The following is a 17,282-nucleotide window of genomic DNA, read 5'->3' as shown; positions in this document are numbered from 1 at the left end:
ATATATATCATATATATATATATATATATATTTTTTTTTTAAAGAAAACTAAATTCGGTAACATTCACCTTGAATTACCAACTGAAGACTAGCGGAAGTGGAGACTTTTAAAAAACAAGGAAGGGCAGAAACCATCTTGAGACTGCACTTGCACAGCAGTTCTCATGATTGGTCAGGGCTGAGCCTCACAGTCAGCCAGCTTTAGGGGAGAATCCCACCCATGAACGGGGCAACAACATTTAGGACCTAATTACTAGAGGAGAGCCCAAATAACCCACACAAGGCTACATTTCTAGAACAGCCAGCTCAGGAGATCAAAAGACTACATCACTGAGTCACATAAGGCACTTACTACATGAGGCCACCCCACAAAGAATGGGAGTCATAACAGTTTCTATCTAATATATAGAAATAAACACAAAGAGACAGTTAAAATTAGGAGACAAAGAAACAGTTCCCAAATGAAAGAAAAGGAGGAATCTCCAGAAAAACAGCTAAATGAAATGGAGGCAAGCTATTTATCAGACACAGAGTTCAGAGTAATGTTTATAAGGATGCCTACGGAACTTAGTGAGAACAACAAGGAACTTAATGGGAACTACATCAGCATGAAAAAGGACATAGAAACCAGGAATAAGAAACAGTCAGAAATGAAGAATTCCATGTCTGGTATAAAAAATACACAGGATGGGATTAAAAGTAGACTGAATGAAGCAGAGGGTGGAATCAGCTGTTTGGAAAGATGCTATGATCCACACTGACCACTAAATTACAGATGCTCAACGCACAGGATTGGCTCCCTCCTGTCTGGATCGGGATTGGGCCAAAACTGGCTATCCAACATCTCCTGAGGGGTCCAGATTGCAAGTGGGTGCAGGCCAGGCCAAGGGACCCCACCGGTGCACGAATTCGTGCAATGGGTGTCTAGTATAATTATAGTCGGGAACTATCACCCCACTAACATCACTGGATAGATCTTCCAGACAAAATATCAGCAAGGAAACACACTGGATCAGATAGATTGAATTGATATTTACAGAACATTTCATCCCAAAGCAGCAGAATATACATTCTTCTCAAGTGTGTACAGAACATTCTCAAAGATAGATCACATGTTAGGACACAAAATAAGTCTTAACAAATTTAAGAAGATTGAAATACCAAGCATCTTGGATTGCAGTGGCATGAAACTAGAAATCAACTACAGTAAAAAAAAAAAAAATACCTGGAGGCTAACTAGCATGTTATTAAATAGTGAATGGGTTACCAAGGAGATCAAGGAAGAAATTAAAAAAAAAAATTACCTGGAATTAAATGAAAATAAACACACAACATCCCCAAGTCTATGGGACACGGTGAAAGCAGTCCTGAGAAGGAAGTTCATAGCATTATAAGCCTGCCTCAAGAAGCAAGAAAAGTCTCAAATATAATTTTATATTACATCTTAAAAATAGCCATTTTACTTAATAATTTAGAAAATAGCCATTTTACTTAATAATTTACATTAATGTTAATATATTGTGGATTCTACAATTACTATCCCATTGGTTTTGAAGTCTTGGTTGAATAATGCCAATGAGGCAGGAGTCATGTTAAGTTCTGGAAGAACAAAGAAAGCATGTATTCCATTCTCAAAGAACTTACAACAGGTGGGGAAGCAGAATGTACTGGTAAATAAACAAATTATAGCAGAGGGTGGGAAGTGCTGTTAATATATATGTAGATAATATAAATATGAAAAAGAGGAGAGAGTAATAAATTCTTTATGAATAGGAAACGAAGAAGGAAGCATTATCGTGGAGAATTTTAGGTGCTTTACCTAAAGAATCTCACAGAGGATCGGAAGCCTCAATAGAGGCTTACAGAATTTTACTGAGTGGCTGCCCTCAAAGAAAGACTTCCAGAAAACCATTTGTACATTTTCAGGTTTTTGTGAGGTATGGAGTCTGGATCTCTTAAGCCATCTAGAGAGAAGGTAAAAAGTTGCTAGACTAAATGAGTACTGTAATCTTTGTTGTGTGCACTACAGAGGATTTAAATTGGGGAGGGAATCTACATTAAGTTTAGTGAAATAGAGTTAATACCACCCTCTCATTTGGTGTTTTATTTGAAAGCAGAAGAGAAAATCCTCTCAGCAGGCAGGAAACAGAGGCCCTGCAGCAAAAACGATCACTTTAAGAAATGATAAACGAGAAAGTAAAGGAAGGCCTAACATTGAGAGACAGATAATATCAGAATTCCACTTAGGGCAAAGTAATGCAGTAAATGAGATTTTATATATATCGTAAAAACCCTGGGAATGTAAGTTCCATGCCTTAAAATGTCATCTTGTTTAAGTTAGTAAACAGTGTGACCTAATCAGTATTGGAGAATGGTCTCAGGTTACTGTCAGTGTGTTCATTAAAGTAGATATCTTTACAGTAATTTGAGTAATAAATGAGGTCACAGAATAACTAATGTATCTGAAAACTTAATATATTGATTTTGTTTCTTTTTAGTCCAGATAGCAATGAAATACACGAAACTGGAAGAATTACATGAAGTAGGGGGAATGACTTTTTAAAAAATATATAACATAAAGTGGAATTAGCACACATATGGAGAGCAGTTCATTAGTAGGACTAATAAAGATATTTTAAGACTAGATGGATCTATAAAAAAGTCATTATTCAAGTGCAGGAATAATGTATTGTGTGTGGATAAATAAATGCCTTTGGAGAAGGTGATGCCAACTCTCCTTGGGGTTCTAGGCCTCAGAATTAACATCAGTAACTTTCAAATTTATTAGTGATTCACACTAAGAAAAACGTTTCATAATGTGTGTGTACCTAAACAAAGACTTCTTAAAATAGTACTTACTTGTCCTATGCAAGATACATTCTGCCCTAATCCTATATAATAAAAGCCTAATATGCTAGGTGTCCGATTGTCCTGTTGGCTGTTCAACAATCAATCAAAGCATAATATGCCAATGATATGCTAAGGCTGCCCAACCACTTGCTGTGATGTGCACTCTCTACCATTGGGCAGACGCTTTGATCCTGTGATTGGTAGGTTAGCTTGCTGCTGGAGTCTGGCTAATCAGGACTGAGCAAGAGGGGCCTGACACACCCTGGAGCCCTCCCTCAGACCCTCCCGGGCTGGCCAACCTCCCACGTCCCTCCCTGGCCCCAGTTTTGCACTGGTGGGGTCCCTTGTTCTGGCTTGCACCCCCTCACAACCCGGGACCCTTAGGGGGATGCAGGAGAGCCGGTTTTGGCCCTATCCTGCAGGCCAGGCAGAGGAACCCCACTGGTGGACAAATCAGGCTTCTAGTTTTAACAGAAAGCTGGTCATTACTCACCAAAACTATTTCCTGAGCAGTAATGGGTCATCATACCCCACTGTTGGAAATAAAGAGACTTGAGTATTTTAAGTCTTTCCCCTGAAGAAGCAGTCTATTATAAGATTAGAGGCCCGATGCACAAAAGTCGTGCAAGAGTAGGCCTTTCTTTTCCCAGCTGCCTGCACTGGCTTCCCTCGTAGCCCAAGCCTCATCTGGAAGGATGTCCAGTCTAATTAACATATTATTCTTTTATTATTATAGATACCTAGTCCTGGCTGGTTAAAGTGTCACCCTTGGACTAAAGAGTCCCGGGGTTGATTCCTGGCCACAGACACACACCTTGGTTGCAGGTTCAGTCCCAGTCTGGGTTGGAGTGTGTGCAGGATGCAACCAGTTGATGTGTGTCTCTCACATTGATGTTTCTCTCTGACTCTCTCTCCCCCCCCCCCCCCCCCCGCCCCTTCTCCTTCCCTTCCACTCTCTCTCAAAAAGATTAATGAAAAAAATATCCTCTTGTTTGAAACCATATTGGGTGCTATTTTAGTTATAGGGGCTCGAAGAAGGCAGCTGAAATAGATCTCAAGATGGAGCCTATCAGATTATTGAGGGGCTTGGCTTTTGACTCCGTTGAGTCCCTTGCTGCATTATTCAGGGCTGTGCGTCTTTATACTATATTTATTTTGCTTGTTGCTAAACTCAGTACTTTAGAATTTACAAACCATCTTTTAACTTAGATACTCTAACGTTCTAAAAAGGAATATTCACACAGAGGATAAATGAGGTTGAGTGATTATGACAAGGGAACTGTGATAATAAAAATGGACATTTTGTGTGTGTGAAACCTCACCCAAGGATATTTTTTTCCATAAGCTCTAGAAAGCTTAGAAGGGAGGAAGGGAGAGAGGCAAGACAGAGAGAAACATGGATGAGAGAGACACATTGATTGGTTTTTTTCTCATACGGAGATAGAACCTGAATCCCAGTTTGTGCTCTTTACTGGAAATCAAACCCATGACCCTAAGTGCGCAGACCAATGCTCTAACCACTGAACAACATCAGCCAGGGCAAAAACGAACATCTTTGTATAGAAAGATAAAGCTTTAAAAAAGAGTTTAGACTATAAAAATCTTGAGTTATGTGACTACAGTGAACATATCTTGACTCCAGGATGGGAAAATGAAGCATGAAGCCAATTGAAGGCAAACTTTGGTGAACTATGGAACCCACCACCCTCAAAAATAATGTAGGCTAGAAATTATAGATTAAGAGAAATTTAGAGAAACTTATGATTGACAATTATAGAGTGGGTAACTACCGAAAGCTAAGATATCTAGGAGTTCATGCGTTCTCTCCATTTTCTTTCATAAAATATCCTTACTCTGCTATCTTCCAGAGACTGGCTTTGGGAGTAGGCCCATTGTGTCACTTCTTCAATGGAATAGTAGCCAAGATAGAGGAAGCAGTTAGGATGTAGGCTTTTAATTTCTGATGTGTTCTTTGATGCTGTAGGTGGGTGAGGAGGGAAGGGAGTCTGGAATGTAGAAGGAAACAGCTAGAACCAGTTGAACCTGAAATCTAAAATAAGCCAGAAAAATTTATATTAAATAAATTGTAAGCTTTCTAAATAATTTATGGAATGTAGCTATCGCAGTAAATAAAACTGAGTGTGTTATGTGTTTTCTGGTGAAAGGTGAATGTTTAGATTTTAGAATACAGAATCTCAGACTGTTTCAACAAATATTTAAGGTCAAGGAACTTTTGCAATAATAAAGGTACTGTTTTATAGGGGGGGCTGTTATTTACTTTGGATATTACTTATTTCCCCCCTTTTTATTGAATGTATTGGGGTGACAAAATTTATCTGGCTAACAAAGTTATACAGTTTTCAGGTACACAACCCAGCAGCAATAAAGTTGCTGTTTTGTATATGTAAAGAGAATGACTAACATTTTTTTTAAAAATATATTTTATTGATTTTTTACAGAGAGGAAAGGAGAGGGATAGAGAGCTAGAAACATTGATGAGAGAGAATCATCAATCAGCTGCCTCCTGCACACCTCCCACCGGGGATGTGCCCGCAACCCAGGTACATGCCCTTGACCGGAATCGAACCCGGGACCTTTCAGTCCGCAGGATGACACTCTATCCACTGAGCCAAACCGGTTTCGGCATGACTAACTTTTGATACTACATAACACATGTAGTCCCTTAAAGTATTTTTAAATGTATTGTAACAGATAGTTGACATTGGCCCCATTCTTACATTATGAAAAGTAATTTATAATTTTAACAGTGACATCCAATAGTTTTTCTACTTAAATAAAAATGTATAAGATAATCCCTATTTAAAGCAAGTTTTCTTTTTAAAAAATTTACTCTGGCAAAACAAAAGTAGTGTTTTTTGTTTTGTTTTTTATAACTTTAGATAATATTTTTTCTAGACAAAAAGTCTAGCTAAATATTTTTTAAATTAAACCTTTAGCCAGAGTGTTGAAGCAGCAACCTTTCCTGGGAAGTGTTTTTGTAAACCAGTCTTGCTTTAAATTGTTCCTAGTTTAGTTCCACAGTTTTGGCTCTGAAATAGTTTACAGTTTGATATTACAGACAATGCTGCAGTAACTATTTCTGTGTGTTTTTGCAGTCCTGAGTTCAGGTCCTCTTCCCTCCAGCCACCCCAGGATAGATTGTCAAATGGTAGGGGAATTTAAATCTTTATTTGATTGTTGCAATTAATGCTATTAACAGTATAATGAGAGGTAGTTTTCCTCAAATGCTTGTGATGGATGTCTTCAGTCTTTTAAATTTTATAAATCTGATATTAAAAGTAGTACTTTATTTTAAAAATTTGCATCTCTCTAATATACACTGAGTCCCTAGGTGTGAAGCTTGGAATATTCAGAAAGGAGTTCAGCTTTTATTCCGAGTTTAAAATGGGAGCAGTGAGTTATATTTTAAAAATTGCTCTATCTGCTTTATATCTATAGGTCATAGGAGCTGCATTGAGATGCTCAAATGAGTTCTCTCTCTCTCTCTCTCTTTTATCCCTGGCTCCCCCCAATCTGGTTGTAAACTCCTTCTCTTTCTCATTAGTTGGGGAAAAATGATCTAGGAAAAAACAGAAACTGTAGGTGGCCCTAAAAAGTGACCTCATGGTAACCAAGGGATAGAGTTAGGAGTGTGTCAGCACTCAGTGTGCCAGAGGTAGAGGCAGTGTTTCATGCCCCTGTTTACTTGTCCCACACTCCCTCCTTGGAGAAATAAAATAGGCATGTAGAAGTTTATAGTGTAATCTATAATATTAAAGCATAATATGCTAATTAGATCAGAGGTCCACATGTGAGTGAGATCATGTGATACTTGTCTTTCTCTGAATGGTTTATTTCACTTAGCATAGTACTCTCTAAGTCCCTCCATGCTGTCTTAAAGGGTAAGAGATCCTTAATTCCCACTTTGCTAATTTTTTAGTTATCTATGAAATATTTTATAGGCCCTTGCCAGTTTTTCTCAGTATTTAGAGCATTGGCCTAAGTACCAAAGGGTCCTGGGTTTGATTTCGGTCATGGGCATGTACCTTGGTTGCAGGCTTGATGCCCAGCCCTGGTCAGGGCTGGTGCTGGAGTCAACCAGTTGATGTGTCTCACACATCCATGTTTCTCTCCCTCTATCTCCCCCTCACTTCCACTCTATAAAAAAATATCATTGGGTGAGGATTAACAGAAATATTTTATAGGAATATACTAATATAGAAGCTTTCTAATTAATTTATTTAAGCAGAAGGTATCTAAATATATAACAACCTAATATGCAAAGTTGTCCTCTCAGGAGTTCGATCAACCAGGAGTTCAATCACTCACTATTACCAAGGGGTTGTGTGGAATGAAGGGAGGCCTCAGCTGGCAACCAGCAACCACTAGGGACCCTACCCGTGCATGAATTTCGTGCACTGGCCCTCTGGTTACTTATAAGAAAGCTCTAAAATAGTCAAGTTTATAGAATCAGAATGAAATGGTGTTGGCCAGAGGCTGGGGAAGGGGTAAATGGAGTGTTGCTAATCAAAGGCAAAAGTTTTACTTAAGCAAGATGATGAATAAGATTAAGAGATTTGAGATTTGTACAGCACTGTACGTATAGTCAGCAATATTGTATTGTACACTTAAAAATTATCAAGAGTATCTCATGTTGTGTTCTCACCACAAAAAGATAAAAATAAGTAAAATGAAGTACTTAAAAAAGAGAAAGCCCACATACCATGATTTTCACAATTTACATATTGTTGAGCTCATTGCTTATGTTTTAGAATTATAATTTAATAAAGTAATTAAAAATAATTTGTTGTTGTTTTCTTATAACCAGGTTTAAGTATTGTGTAAGCTGCATCAATGGAGCACATACAGGGGGCCTGGAAGACGATCAGCAATGGCTTTGGATTCAAAGATGCAGTGTTTGACGGCCCCAGCTGCATCTCCCCCACCATAGTTCAGCCGTTTGGCTATCAGCGCCGAGCATCAGATGATGGCAAACTTATGGACTCTTCTAAGACAAGCAGTACTATCCGTGTTTTCTTGCCAAACAAGCAAAGAACAGTGGTACGTGAACATTCCTCTGAGAAAATGTAGTTGTCCATCTGCCTAGAGGGAACATTACGGATCATGTTGCCCACCTTATAAACAGGCAGAATCTTCACTGTCACTTAGGATCTTCATTAATTGGCTTTCCAGTTGCAGGTTTTATTATTTTATATGGCTGTGTTCCTCCCATAGCCCCTGTTTTTTCCCAATCCTTGGCCTTTCTTCTATTATAACTCTTGCCTAGTATATCTTCTTTTCTGCACTTCATTTAAACAAACAGTACATTCTTTTTTTGTTAATCCTCAACTGAAGATATTTTTCCCATTGCTTTTTAAAGAGAGTGGAAGGGAGGGGAAGAAAGAAAAACATGGTGTGAGAAACACATTGATTGATTGCCTCCCGTGCACACCCTGACCAGGGCTGGGGATTGAACCTGTAACCCAGGTATGTGCCCTTGACTGGGAATTGAACCCAACACTGAGCACACCCGCCAGGGCATATATTATATTCTTATGGGATATATTTTAAAGACTTTCAAAGCTCCCTTAGACCTTTCTAGCTAATTTTAAAAAAATCATTAATAATTAAAAATTATTTTCTTTTGAATATTAAAGCAAAATGTTCACTTACATTTTTTTGAATATTATAATGAAGTATTTAGAAGAAAATAAAATTACCTATAAAAATTTATTATGTTAAAGTTCATTGGCCCCAGGGCAAAGCTGGAGGTTGCTTAGAAATCAGAGCATCATCTTCTTTTCTAGAACACTGGCACTAGCCAGTTGTTGCAAAGCTTATTTTTTTTAGTATCAGTGACAGACTTCTATTAGCATCATGCATGGCAGACACTGCCACTCAGTTTTTTGACAAAAAACAAACAAACAAACAAAACCCAACTTAAAAAAAATGTTCAAAAAAGTTGCCTGCTATCCTAGCACCTCCGCATTGAAGCAGAAAAATGAAGCTTGTGCTCATTTTGCTAGGTGGGACATTTGAAAACCTTAATTCAAACTTCCACACCTTCTCCTTTCCCACCCTTCATTCTTTATGTAAAGTCATGGCATTGTGTTTCCTCTTTGTACTTAGTGTGAGGCGGGGTTCTGAGGTTGGGAGGTCAGGACAGAGTTTTCTCAGTCTGTTCGAACAGTTCCACTCTCCACATTTTACTAATAAATTATACTTCTTTTGTGAACCTAAGGAGCCTCCCAGTTACAGTATTACATTAAGGTACATTTGAACTCAAAAGTCATTTAAAATTTAAGTAAATTTATTTATGTTTCCTAAAAATGAAAGTTTAATGACTGGCAAAATAAATGACAATTCCCTTATATTTCAGTAGTGGTCTTTCATTTGCAAAGTGATTTTTACCTACTATTTCAATTTTCTAACCGTAGTAGAGAGCCCAGGTGGGAAGTGTGAATGTGATGTGAAGATCAGCTGTTGTGGCTCTGGGCGTTATTGTAGTTACTTCTCTCTCCCCGTCGACTGTTAGTTTGCCTGGGAGGCTGGGAACCTTAGTTTGACATAATGATTAAGTGTATGGACCTTTAAGAAAGCAGGCCCAAACTTAAATCCCTGTGTTGCCTTTTATTAGCTGTGTCATTTAGACAGGTTACATAATATTTTGAGGCTCTGTTTCCTGACCTTTATGAAATGAGGCATGCTGAATACAGTGGCTAATTCATAAGTAAAATGGTAGCTGTGATTATTTCTGAGTTTTTTTCTACATCTGTGTAGTCCTTGGCAGCTTTCATTTGAACACAACTGGTAGTTGGGAACCAGTGATTTGGAAACTTGATTTCTCCTACAGCTCAAGAGAAGGTTCAGTAGAAAAAGTTTCTCCTATTCCTTTGACTTGAGATGGACCCTCTGTCTCTGGAAGAACCAGCTTCTTTCACAGGCACCAGCTTAGGGGGGCACTGAAGGAGTAAGGAGCTCCTTGCTGGCCAACACCGTCAATCAGCTGCTTCTAATTAGCTCCAGGTTGCTTCACTGTAGGAACCCAAAATAACTCATCATTACTTAGCGGGCTCCGGAAATTAGTCAGATGTAACCATTTCCAACATGTGTCTATGGGGAGTTGTAGAGAGAATGAGAGAAGATGTATATCGGATTTAAATAATTTTAGAAGTAATAAATTAGTAGTTGCTTATATTTTGAATTTTTTCTTGTCGTTTGTTTTGTAAACATGTCTCTCTGACTAACTGCTGCTGCTCCTTGTTGTTGTATGAGTAACTGGACCATAGCTAAGACTGTAAACAGTTAGAATCACCTGATAAAGCAGGTTAAAATAGAGATTCCGGGGCTTCATTTAAGATTAATTGAATCAAAATCCTTGTGTTTTGGAGGGGAGTGGCTGGGAATCTGTATTTCACAAGCCCCTTTTATGATTCTAATGGCAGCCACATTTGAGAACCCCACTGGATTAGAAGATATTTAAGGAACTGTCTAACTCTTGGAGTCTGTTAATTTTAACGAAGATTAATGATACAATACAAGTATCACTTTACAGCTTTCAAAGCACTGCTGCACAGTGTTTGATGCAGGTCATGTATGATAGTCTTAGGATGTGTTTATTACTCTTTGTTGTCCTCATTCTTGCTGTTCTTATCTACATTGTTCAGCTCATTATATTTTATTATTTTATTACTATTTCCCCCCCCCCCTTTTTCAATCCTCACCAGAGGACATGCTTTAATGGATGAGAAAGATGTGGGGGAGGAGGAAGGGGAGAGTAGGAGGGAGGGAGAGAGGGAGAGAGAGAGAAATATGAGAGTGAAACATCGATTGGGGATCCCTTCCTACTGGGGATCGAACCCCAACATGGATATGTGCCCTGAAAGGGAATTGAACACTCGACCTTCCGTTTGTACAGGACTATGCTCCTACCCACTGAACCACAGTAGTCAGGGCTCAGCTCATCTTTATTTCACTTTGTTAGTTGTTGGTTGTTTTTCCCCTGAAAAGCTGGAAGTTAGTGTGATCTTTTAAAGAATATCACTGATTCAAGAAACCTTTAAAATAAACTTGTTATGTAACATTTTAAATGAATGTTTTAAAATATTTTAAACTTTTATAAAAGATACACTCACATTCCTCTGGGAAGGGGCTGGGTCAGCAACTGGCATCTGTTACACTTTCACCCGGTGGGGGAGCTCCACTCCAGGCAGCTCACAAATGCTGTCATTCCATTCTGCTCTCCTTACTGGCCATTCCGACTCTAGTTGCCTTACGTTGTGTCAACTTTATTGGCTTTAAAAATAAAGTATATAGGGCCTGTATAAAATCCCCTTAAGATTTTAGTTGAGATTTTTATATAGCAGCCCTTACTAGTACCGTGGGCACTCACACATTCTACTAGGCCTCTGGATGACTGCCTGACTGTTAAGGATTGGGTTCGGGGACTGTGGGGAGGCATACATGCGGAGGCTCCTGTCATGTTGGGCACATTGATTTAAACAGCAGTGGTGTGTCCTTACAGCAGGGCAGGATCTGTCCTTTCATTTCCTGCTTGCTCTCACTAGTGTGAAGTGCAAATGAGATGGGATTTTTTTTTTTTAATCCTCATTCAAAAATACGTTTTAATTTACTTGAAAGAGAGAAAGAAACATTGATGTGAGAGAGAAACATCAATTGGTTGCCTCCCCTACGTGACCAGGAATTGAACCTGCAAACTAGATCTGTGCCCCAACAAGGAATCAAACCTGCAACCGCTTGGTGCCCAAGATGACGCTCCAGCCAACTGAGCCACCTCACCAGGGCAAAATGGAAATTTTTTTATGAAGATCAACTGTTTGATTGAAAATAGTTTGAGATACAAATTTTTGATCAGAAAGACTCGTTTGCTTATAGATCAGATTGGCTTATTTTTCTTTCTGGTGGATGTTTATGCTTGCATGTACATTTCAATGAGTCAGACAAATTAGAGATGGGGAAAGGGAAAGTTTATTATTTTATCTTTTCCAACCACTCTCTCTTGATGTTAACAGCTAGGTGTATACCTTTTCACACAGATACATGTACATCTTCTCCACCCTGTAAATAACCTTACTCTTTGTATTAGTCTGAAAAACATTTCCTCTCAGTTAACATATCATGGACACCCCTCCCTCCACATTATTATGAATAATCTAGTAGTGGCATAATGTGACCTACACAGATGTACTGTGTTTTATTCAAGCGCTCACCTATTGCTAGACATTATATGTGTGTGTGTGTGTCTATGTACACCATTATAAGCTACATGCCTCCTTACAGACTGGTGCATTTATTTCTGTGCTTGTTTTTCCAAGGGTGTGCAGCCTGTGTTGGTTCTAAAGATGGTCCTTTGTTTGTAGGTCAATGTACGAAATGGAATGAGCTTGCATGACTGCCTTATGAAAGCACTCAAGGTGAGGGGCCTGCAACCAGAGTGCTGCGCAGTGTTCAGACTTCTCCACGAACACAAAGGGTAAGAACTCAAAATTAGCTGCTTCATGCTAGTAAGGATCTTTGAATACTTTTTCATTTTTAAAAATATATACTAGCTTACTGTAAAATATTGTATATTTCTATATCCTTGTTTATAAAGAGAGAATTCAGAAAAATAAAATACTAAAACCTTGAAATTATTGCTTAAAAACATTGCATAGAGCCCTAGCTGGTTTGGCTCAGTGAATAGAGTGTTGGCTGAAGGGTCCCAGGTTTGATTCTGGTCAAGGGCACATGCCCGGGTTGCAGGCTCAATCCCCAGAAGGGGACAAGCAGGAGGCAGCCAATCTCTCTCATCATAGATGTTTCTCTCTCTCCTCCCTCCTCTCAGAAATCAATAAAAATATATTTTAAAAAAGACACATTGCATTGAAAAATAAAATACGTTAGATGTTTTCATAGATGGAAACAGTAATGTCATATTTTTTGAGAGCAAAGTGTTTTTGTGTTTGCAATAATGCAGTGCACACATTAGGTACTCACAAAATGTTGCATTATTGTTTATAGATAAAGAATACTATTCCCAAGAGATTGACTCTCTTGTAATTCACTCATTTATTTTTATTCAGTTAAGTTTACTGAATCCCTACAGTTTGATTGACACAGGGCTAAAAGATGCAGAAGAATTTCTGCTTCAAGGAAGATCCAGTGGCACAAAAGAAGCATCCCTTCCAAGGCTAGGAATAATACACCAGCATATCAGAGCCACTTATAATTGTCCATTATCTGTTACTGTACCCCCAAAGTGTGGATAAATAACCTCGTCTTTACCTTATTGGAAAGTGCTAGTTCTGTTGTTGAGCTTCAGCTAACATTTGTAATATTTGAGGGAGTCCCCCAGTTTGAGAGTATGGCCCAGAAATGAGCCTACTCAAAGAAGTGAGCATAAATTCCTCTCTTTATGGTATTTCTCTCAGCTTAGGAGGCGGTGTTGAAGTGCAAATCTTCAAAGCAGATGCCATCTTTAGCTCCAGGTTGGTCCCCAACCCAATCTATAGTGCTTCTTAAAGACCAGAGATCCTAATGTGAGGGATACAGTGCAAAGGCAGCCACCTTCAAGCCAGGAAAAGGGCTCTTAGCAGAACCTAATTTCTGGCACCCTAATCTTAAGACTTCTAGCCTCCAAAACTGAGAGAAATAAGTCTGTCATTTAAGAAAAAAGGTTAGAGAGATTCTGAGATAAGGAGGAGCTTGGTCCATTCCATTCCCATCCAAGGTTGCATTGATTTAGAACCACCCTACATTATTTCTTGGATAGACAGCACCTGAAGAATGATTGGAAAATAGGGCTGCTCCTCTTTTTTCTTTTGGGCAAAACAGGACTTCCCAGACCTTGTGTAAGGAATTATATTAAGGGATTGATTGTTTACTATTGGAAACAAAAACAAAGAAAAAAGGCTGGAATCGTCTTCTGGTAAACAAAGGTTTGAATGGTGGTGTTCTTTCCCTACCCGAGAGGACTTGTCATTCAGGATGATGGGCCTAATTAACTAGACAAGACATGAGAAAGGAGCTGGGCATTACGTTTTACTTCAATGCATCAATTTTTCTGTCTTGTATACTCTAGGCACAGAAAGAGTGGTCTCAGAATAAATATCAATATTAAGACAGTCAAGTCGGCTGTCAACTTATATTTATAGAGTCTGCCAACTACAGATTTGAGCCTGTTGTTTATTAATAGAAAAGTGCATTTCATTTGTGATTCCTTTCTGTTTATCTTCTATATTGAAGCAAGTGAAGATTAAATTTTACCCTCATAGCAGTATTTATAACCTGTTTTATAGGTTCTTTAGGATTTTTAATAGGATTTTAATATCACAAAGTCCAATTTACTGCATATTTACATTATCATGAGATTGCTATATTTCATTGTGTAAACAACCAACCTGGGTTCCAATAATAATAGAACTCTCACCTTGTTTAAACATTTTCCTTTTGTATTTTTTTTAATCCTCTTTAGTAAAAAAGCACGTTTAGATTGGAATACTGATGCTGCCTCCTTGATTGGAGAAGAACTTCAAGTAGACTTCCTGGATCATGTTCCTCTCACAACACACAACTTTGTAAGTTGCAGATCTCTTCTCTCTCTGTGGCATAGCGAGTGTTTGGCTAGCAGGAATTTCCCTGATGCCATAGCATGTATCTAAAGCGTTAATTATGTCATTGTTTTACATTAAGGCAGTTTAGGCTTCATTAGTCGCAGATGTAATTTTTTCCTAGGTATGAATTTCACAAATGTTAGAAGTATGATTATTTATGAAACCTCATGGGGGTCAAGAAAAATTATTTTGTCTTTTGTCACCTTTCATTTATTCAGCATAATTTACACCCGTGTTCTTGTCGCTCCAGGCTCGGAAGACCTTCCTAAAGCTTGCCTTCTGTGACATGTGTCAGAAGTTCTTGCTAAATGGATTTCGATGTCAGACTTGTGGCTACAAATTTCACGAGCATTGTAGCACCAAAGTACCTACTATGTGTGTGGACTGGAGTAATGTCAGACAACTGCTGTAAGGCATTATTCTTTATTAACATAATATAAAGAGGTGGGGGTGTATAACATCACTTGAGGATGCTTATTGTATATTTGACTGACAGGTCAGGTTTTTGGACTTGGTAAATGAATTATCGTGATTTGGAAACCATCTACTATGGAAATATGACATATCTGAAACCAGTGAGTTTTAGTGCAGCATAACTCTCTAAAATGAGCAGGTAGGGCTGTTAATCCGTCATATAGAGATTGAGATACTGTGATTCAGTAATGCAATGAACAAAGGGATACAGGAACCAAAAAGACAGTGTCAGCTAATACCCTCTATCTTTACTTCAAACTGGAGAAACAGTCTTGAAATGTTTTGAATCTTAAAACCTTAAAAGACATTTGTATCCCTCAGGAGATAAACCAGTTATCAAAATGTATATCATTTAGAAGAAATATCTTTTAGTAAGATTTAAGTTAAAGGTACATATTCCAAAATGCTTTTTAAAACTGTTAATACAGGAATATGAAAAGTCAAAGTGTTACCCTTTTTTGAGGGATAAATTAAGGGAGTATGATCATTAAACCACAATGGGAACATTTTTTTTACTTTTGTGGTAGTGACAGGTTGCTTTTACAGAGACCTTGTATAGGGTAAATGGCACAAGCTTTGGAGTCCAGCAGACATGGGTCAAAATGTTGATGTCACTAACTGTAATCACCTCTGAGCCTCTGATTCACTTATCTGGGCGGGGGCGGAAGGTGACTGCCTTCCTCGCAGTGTCCTATGAGGATTACCTGAGATGATGTGGAATTGCTGAGCACAAGTGCTCATCTCACTACCACTTCTCTTATTTATAACCTTTGGTGCTGAATGTGACTTATTCTTTACATTTCAGTCTTTTCATCTGTGTGTTTCCGAGACAATGTTTCCAGAAAACTCCACATGATTTATGTTATAAATGTGCTTTACTGGAGCTTTAAAAAATATTATTTTGACATAGTTGGACATAGGGCCAGTATTTCCTAGAAATACATAGAGCCTGCAATGTTGATTGACAGGTCAGTATTGTTCACAACTTGTGGTCATTCAAACCCAGTCATTTGGGTTGGTGGTCTCTTTACCCTGGGTAGCCTAAAATAATCAAAGAAAATGTGAATAGGAAAAGTTCAGTTTGAGGAGCTTTAATTTGCAAGGAAGTCAGGCTGATTATAAAATAACTGCAAGTCTATAAGCTAGTCTTTCTCTGATTTCATTTAGATTGTTTCCAAATTCCACTATTGGTGATAGTGGGGTCCCAGCACTGCCTTCTTTGACAATGCGTCGGATGCGAGAGTCTGTTTCCCGGATGCCTGTTAGGTAAATTTTTTTTATTTTGTTTTTAAGTTATAATGGGGACTTGAGAGGTGGGATTGCATCCTGAATAGAAAAGAAAAAGGGTTTGGTTTTTTTTTTGCATTCTCTCCTCGCTGTGTAAACCCTTTGCTGCTTTATTGGTATTAGAGAAAAATGTAGAGCTTTCTTTTTTTGGTCCTGTGATTCTTACATTCTGGAAAGTGACTCTTACTAGGATTCTTCTATTATCGTGCATGACCCTTAATATCTCATCATATTTTTAAAATCTTGTGATTTTGCTGCCTTCATGTAGTGAGGTGAGCCTCAGGAAGGATCCCAAAACTATGTAAAATGATGTAATAAAAACAAAATTTGTTAAAGCTTTTTTCTTTTTTAAAGGTATTTTTATTTATTTCAGAGAGGAAGGAAGAGTGAGATAGAAACATCAGTGATGAGAGAGAATCATTGATCAGCTGTCTTCTGCACACCCCCTACTGGGATCAATTCTGCACCTTGGGCATGTGCCCTGACTGGGCATCGAACTCTGACCGTCTGGTTCATAGCTCAGTGCTCAATTACTGAACTTATTGTGGCATTGCATTGCTAAGACATGGTATTTAATAGACTGCTATCTTTAAAAAGAATCTAATTACATATAAATTTTTTGAGTCTTCAGTTTTATTATAAAAATGTAGATGATCAGTTTGATCAAAATGAAAGCTTGTTCACAAGTTTGCATGAATATTGTAAATACAAAGAATTCTGAAACAACAATTTTGATACAATTTTCAGTTTTTAAAGGGATGCAAACATTCACTTTTCTGCTTTGTAATCTCAATGCCAAGACATACTATTTTAATAGCGTATCTTTTCTGCAGTTAAATTGAAATTCACAGGAATAATTGAAACATGTAGACAAAACCTGGTCAGCAAAGGTTAAAAATCCATTTTTTGGTGGTATTTTTATGTAAACACCCTTCATAATGTACCTGTGATTTTGAACATTTTCTTTTACTGTTTTCCACCTTTAAAATGAGCGTTTGTGACTTTACATCTTGCTTAGTGTTACATGTGAATTTGGAACCTAAAGTAATAGCTACATCT

General features: G+C 38.0%; 1 protein-coding gene across 1 annotated transcript in view; it reads left to right on the top strand.

Annotated features, from left to right (window-relative positions):
• Positions 1-17,282, top strand: part of RAF1 (Raf-1 proto-oncogene, serine/threonine kinase) — a 62,793-nt gene that overhangs the window by 29,462 nt on the left and 16,049 nt on the right. The window contains exons 2-6 of the mRNA XM_084902586.1: positions 7,679-7,911; positions 12,231-12,343; positions 14,324-14,426; positions 14,713-14,870; positions 16,104-16,202. Of these exons, the coding sequence (XP_084758712.1) occupies positions 7,705-7,911; positions 12,231-12,343; positions 14,324-14,426; positions 14,713-14,870; positions 16,104-16,202 (680 nt within the window). The 5' untranslated portion in view covers positions 7,679-7,704. The remainder of the gene's footprint in view (positions 1-7,678; positions 7,912-12,230; positions 12,344-14,323; positions 14,427-14,712; positions 14,871-16,103; positions 16,203-17,282) is intronic.

This window comes from Pipistrellus hanaki, assembly GCF_964339955.1.
Source record: "Pipistrellus hanaki genome assembly, chromosome: 13".
NCBI classification, from domain to species: domain Eukaryota; kingdom Metazoa; phylum Chordata; class Mammalia; order Chiroptera; family Vespertilionidae; genus Pipistrellus; species Pipistrellus hanaki.
Note: the sequence above shows the minus strand (reverse complement) of the source record. Positions and strands in the feature narration are given on the sequence as shown.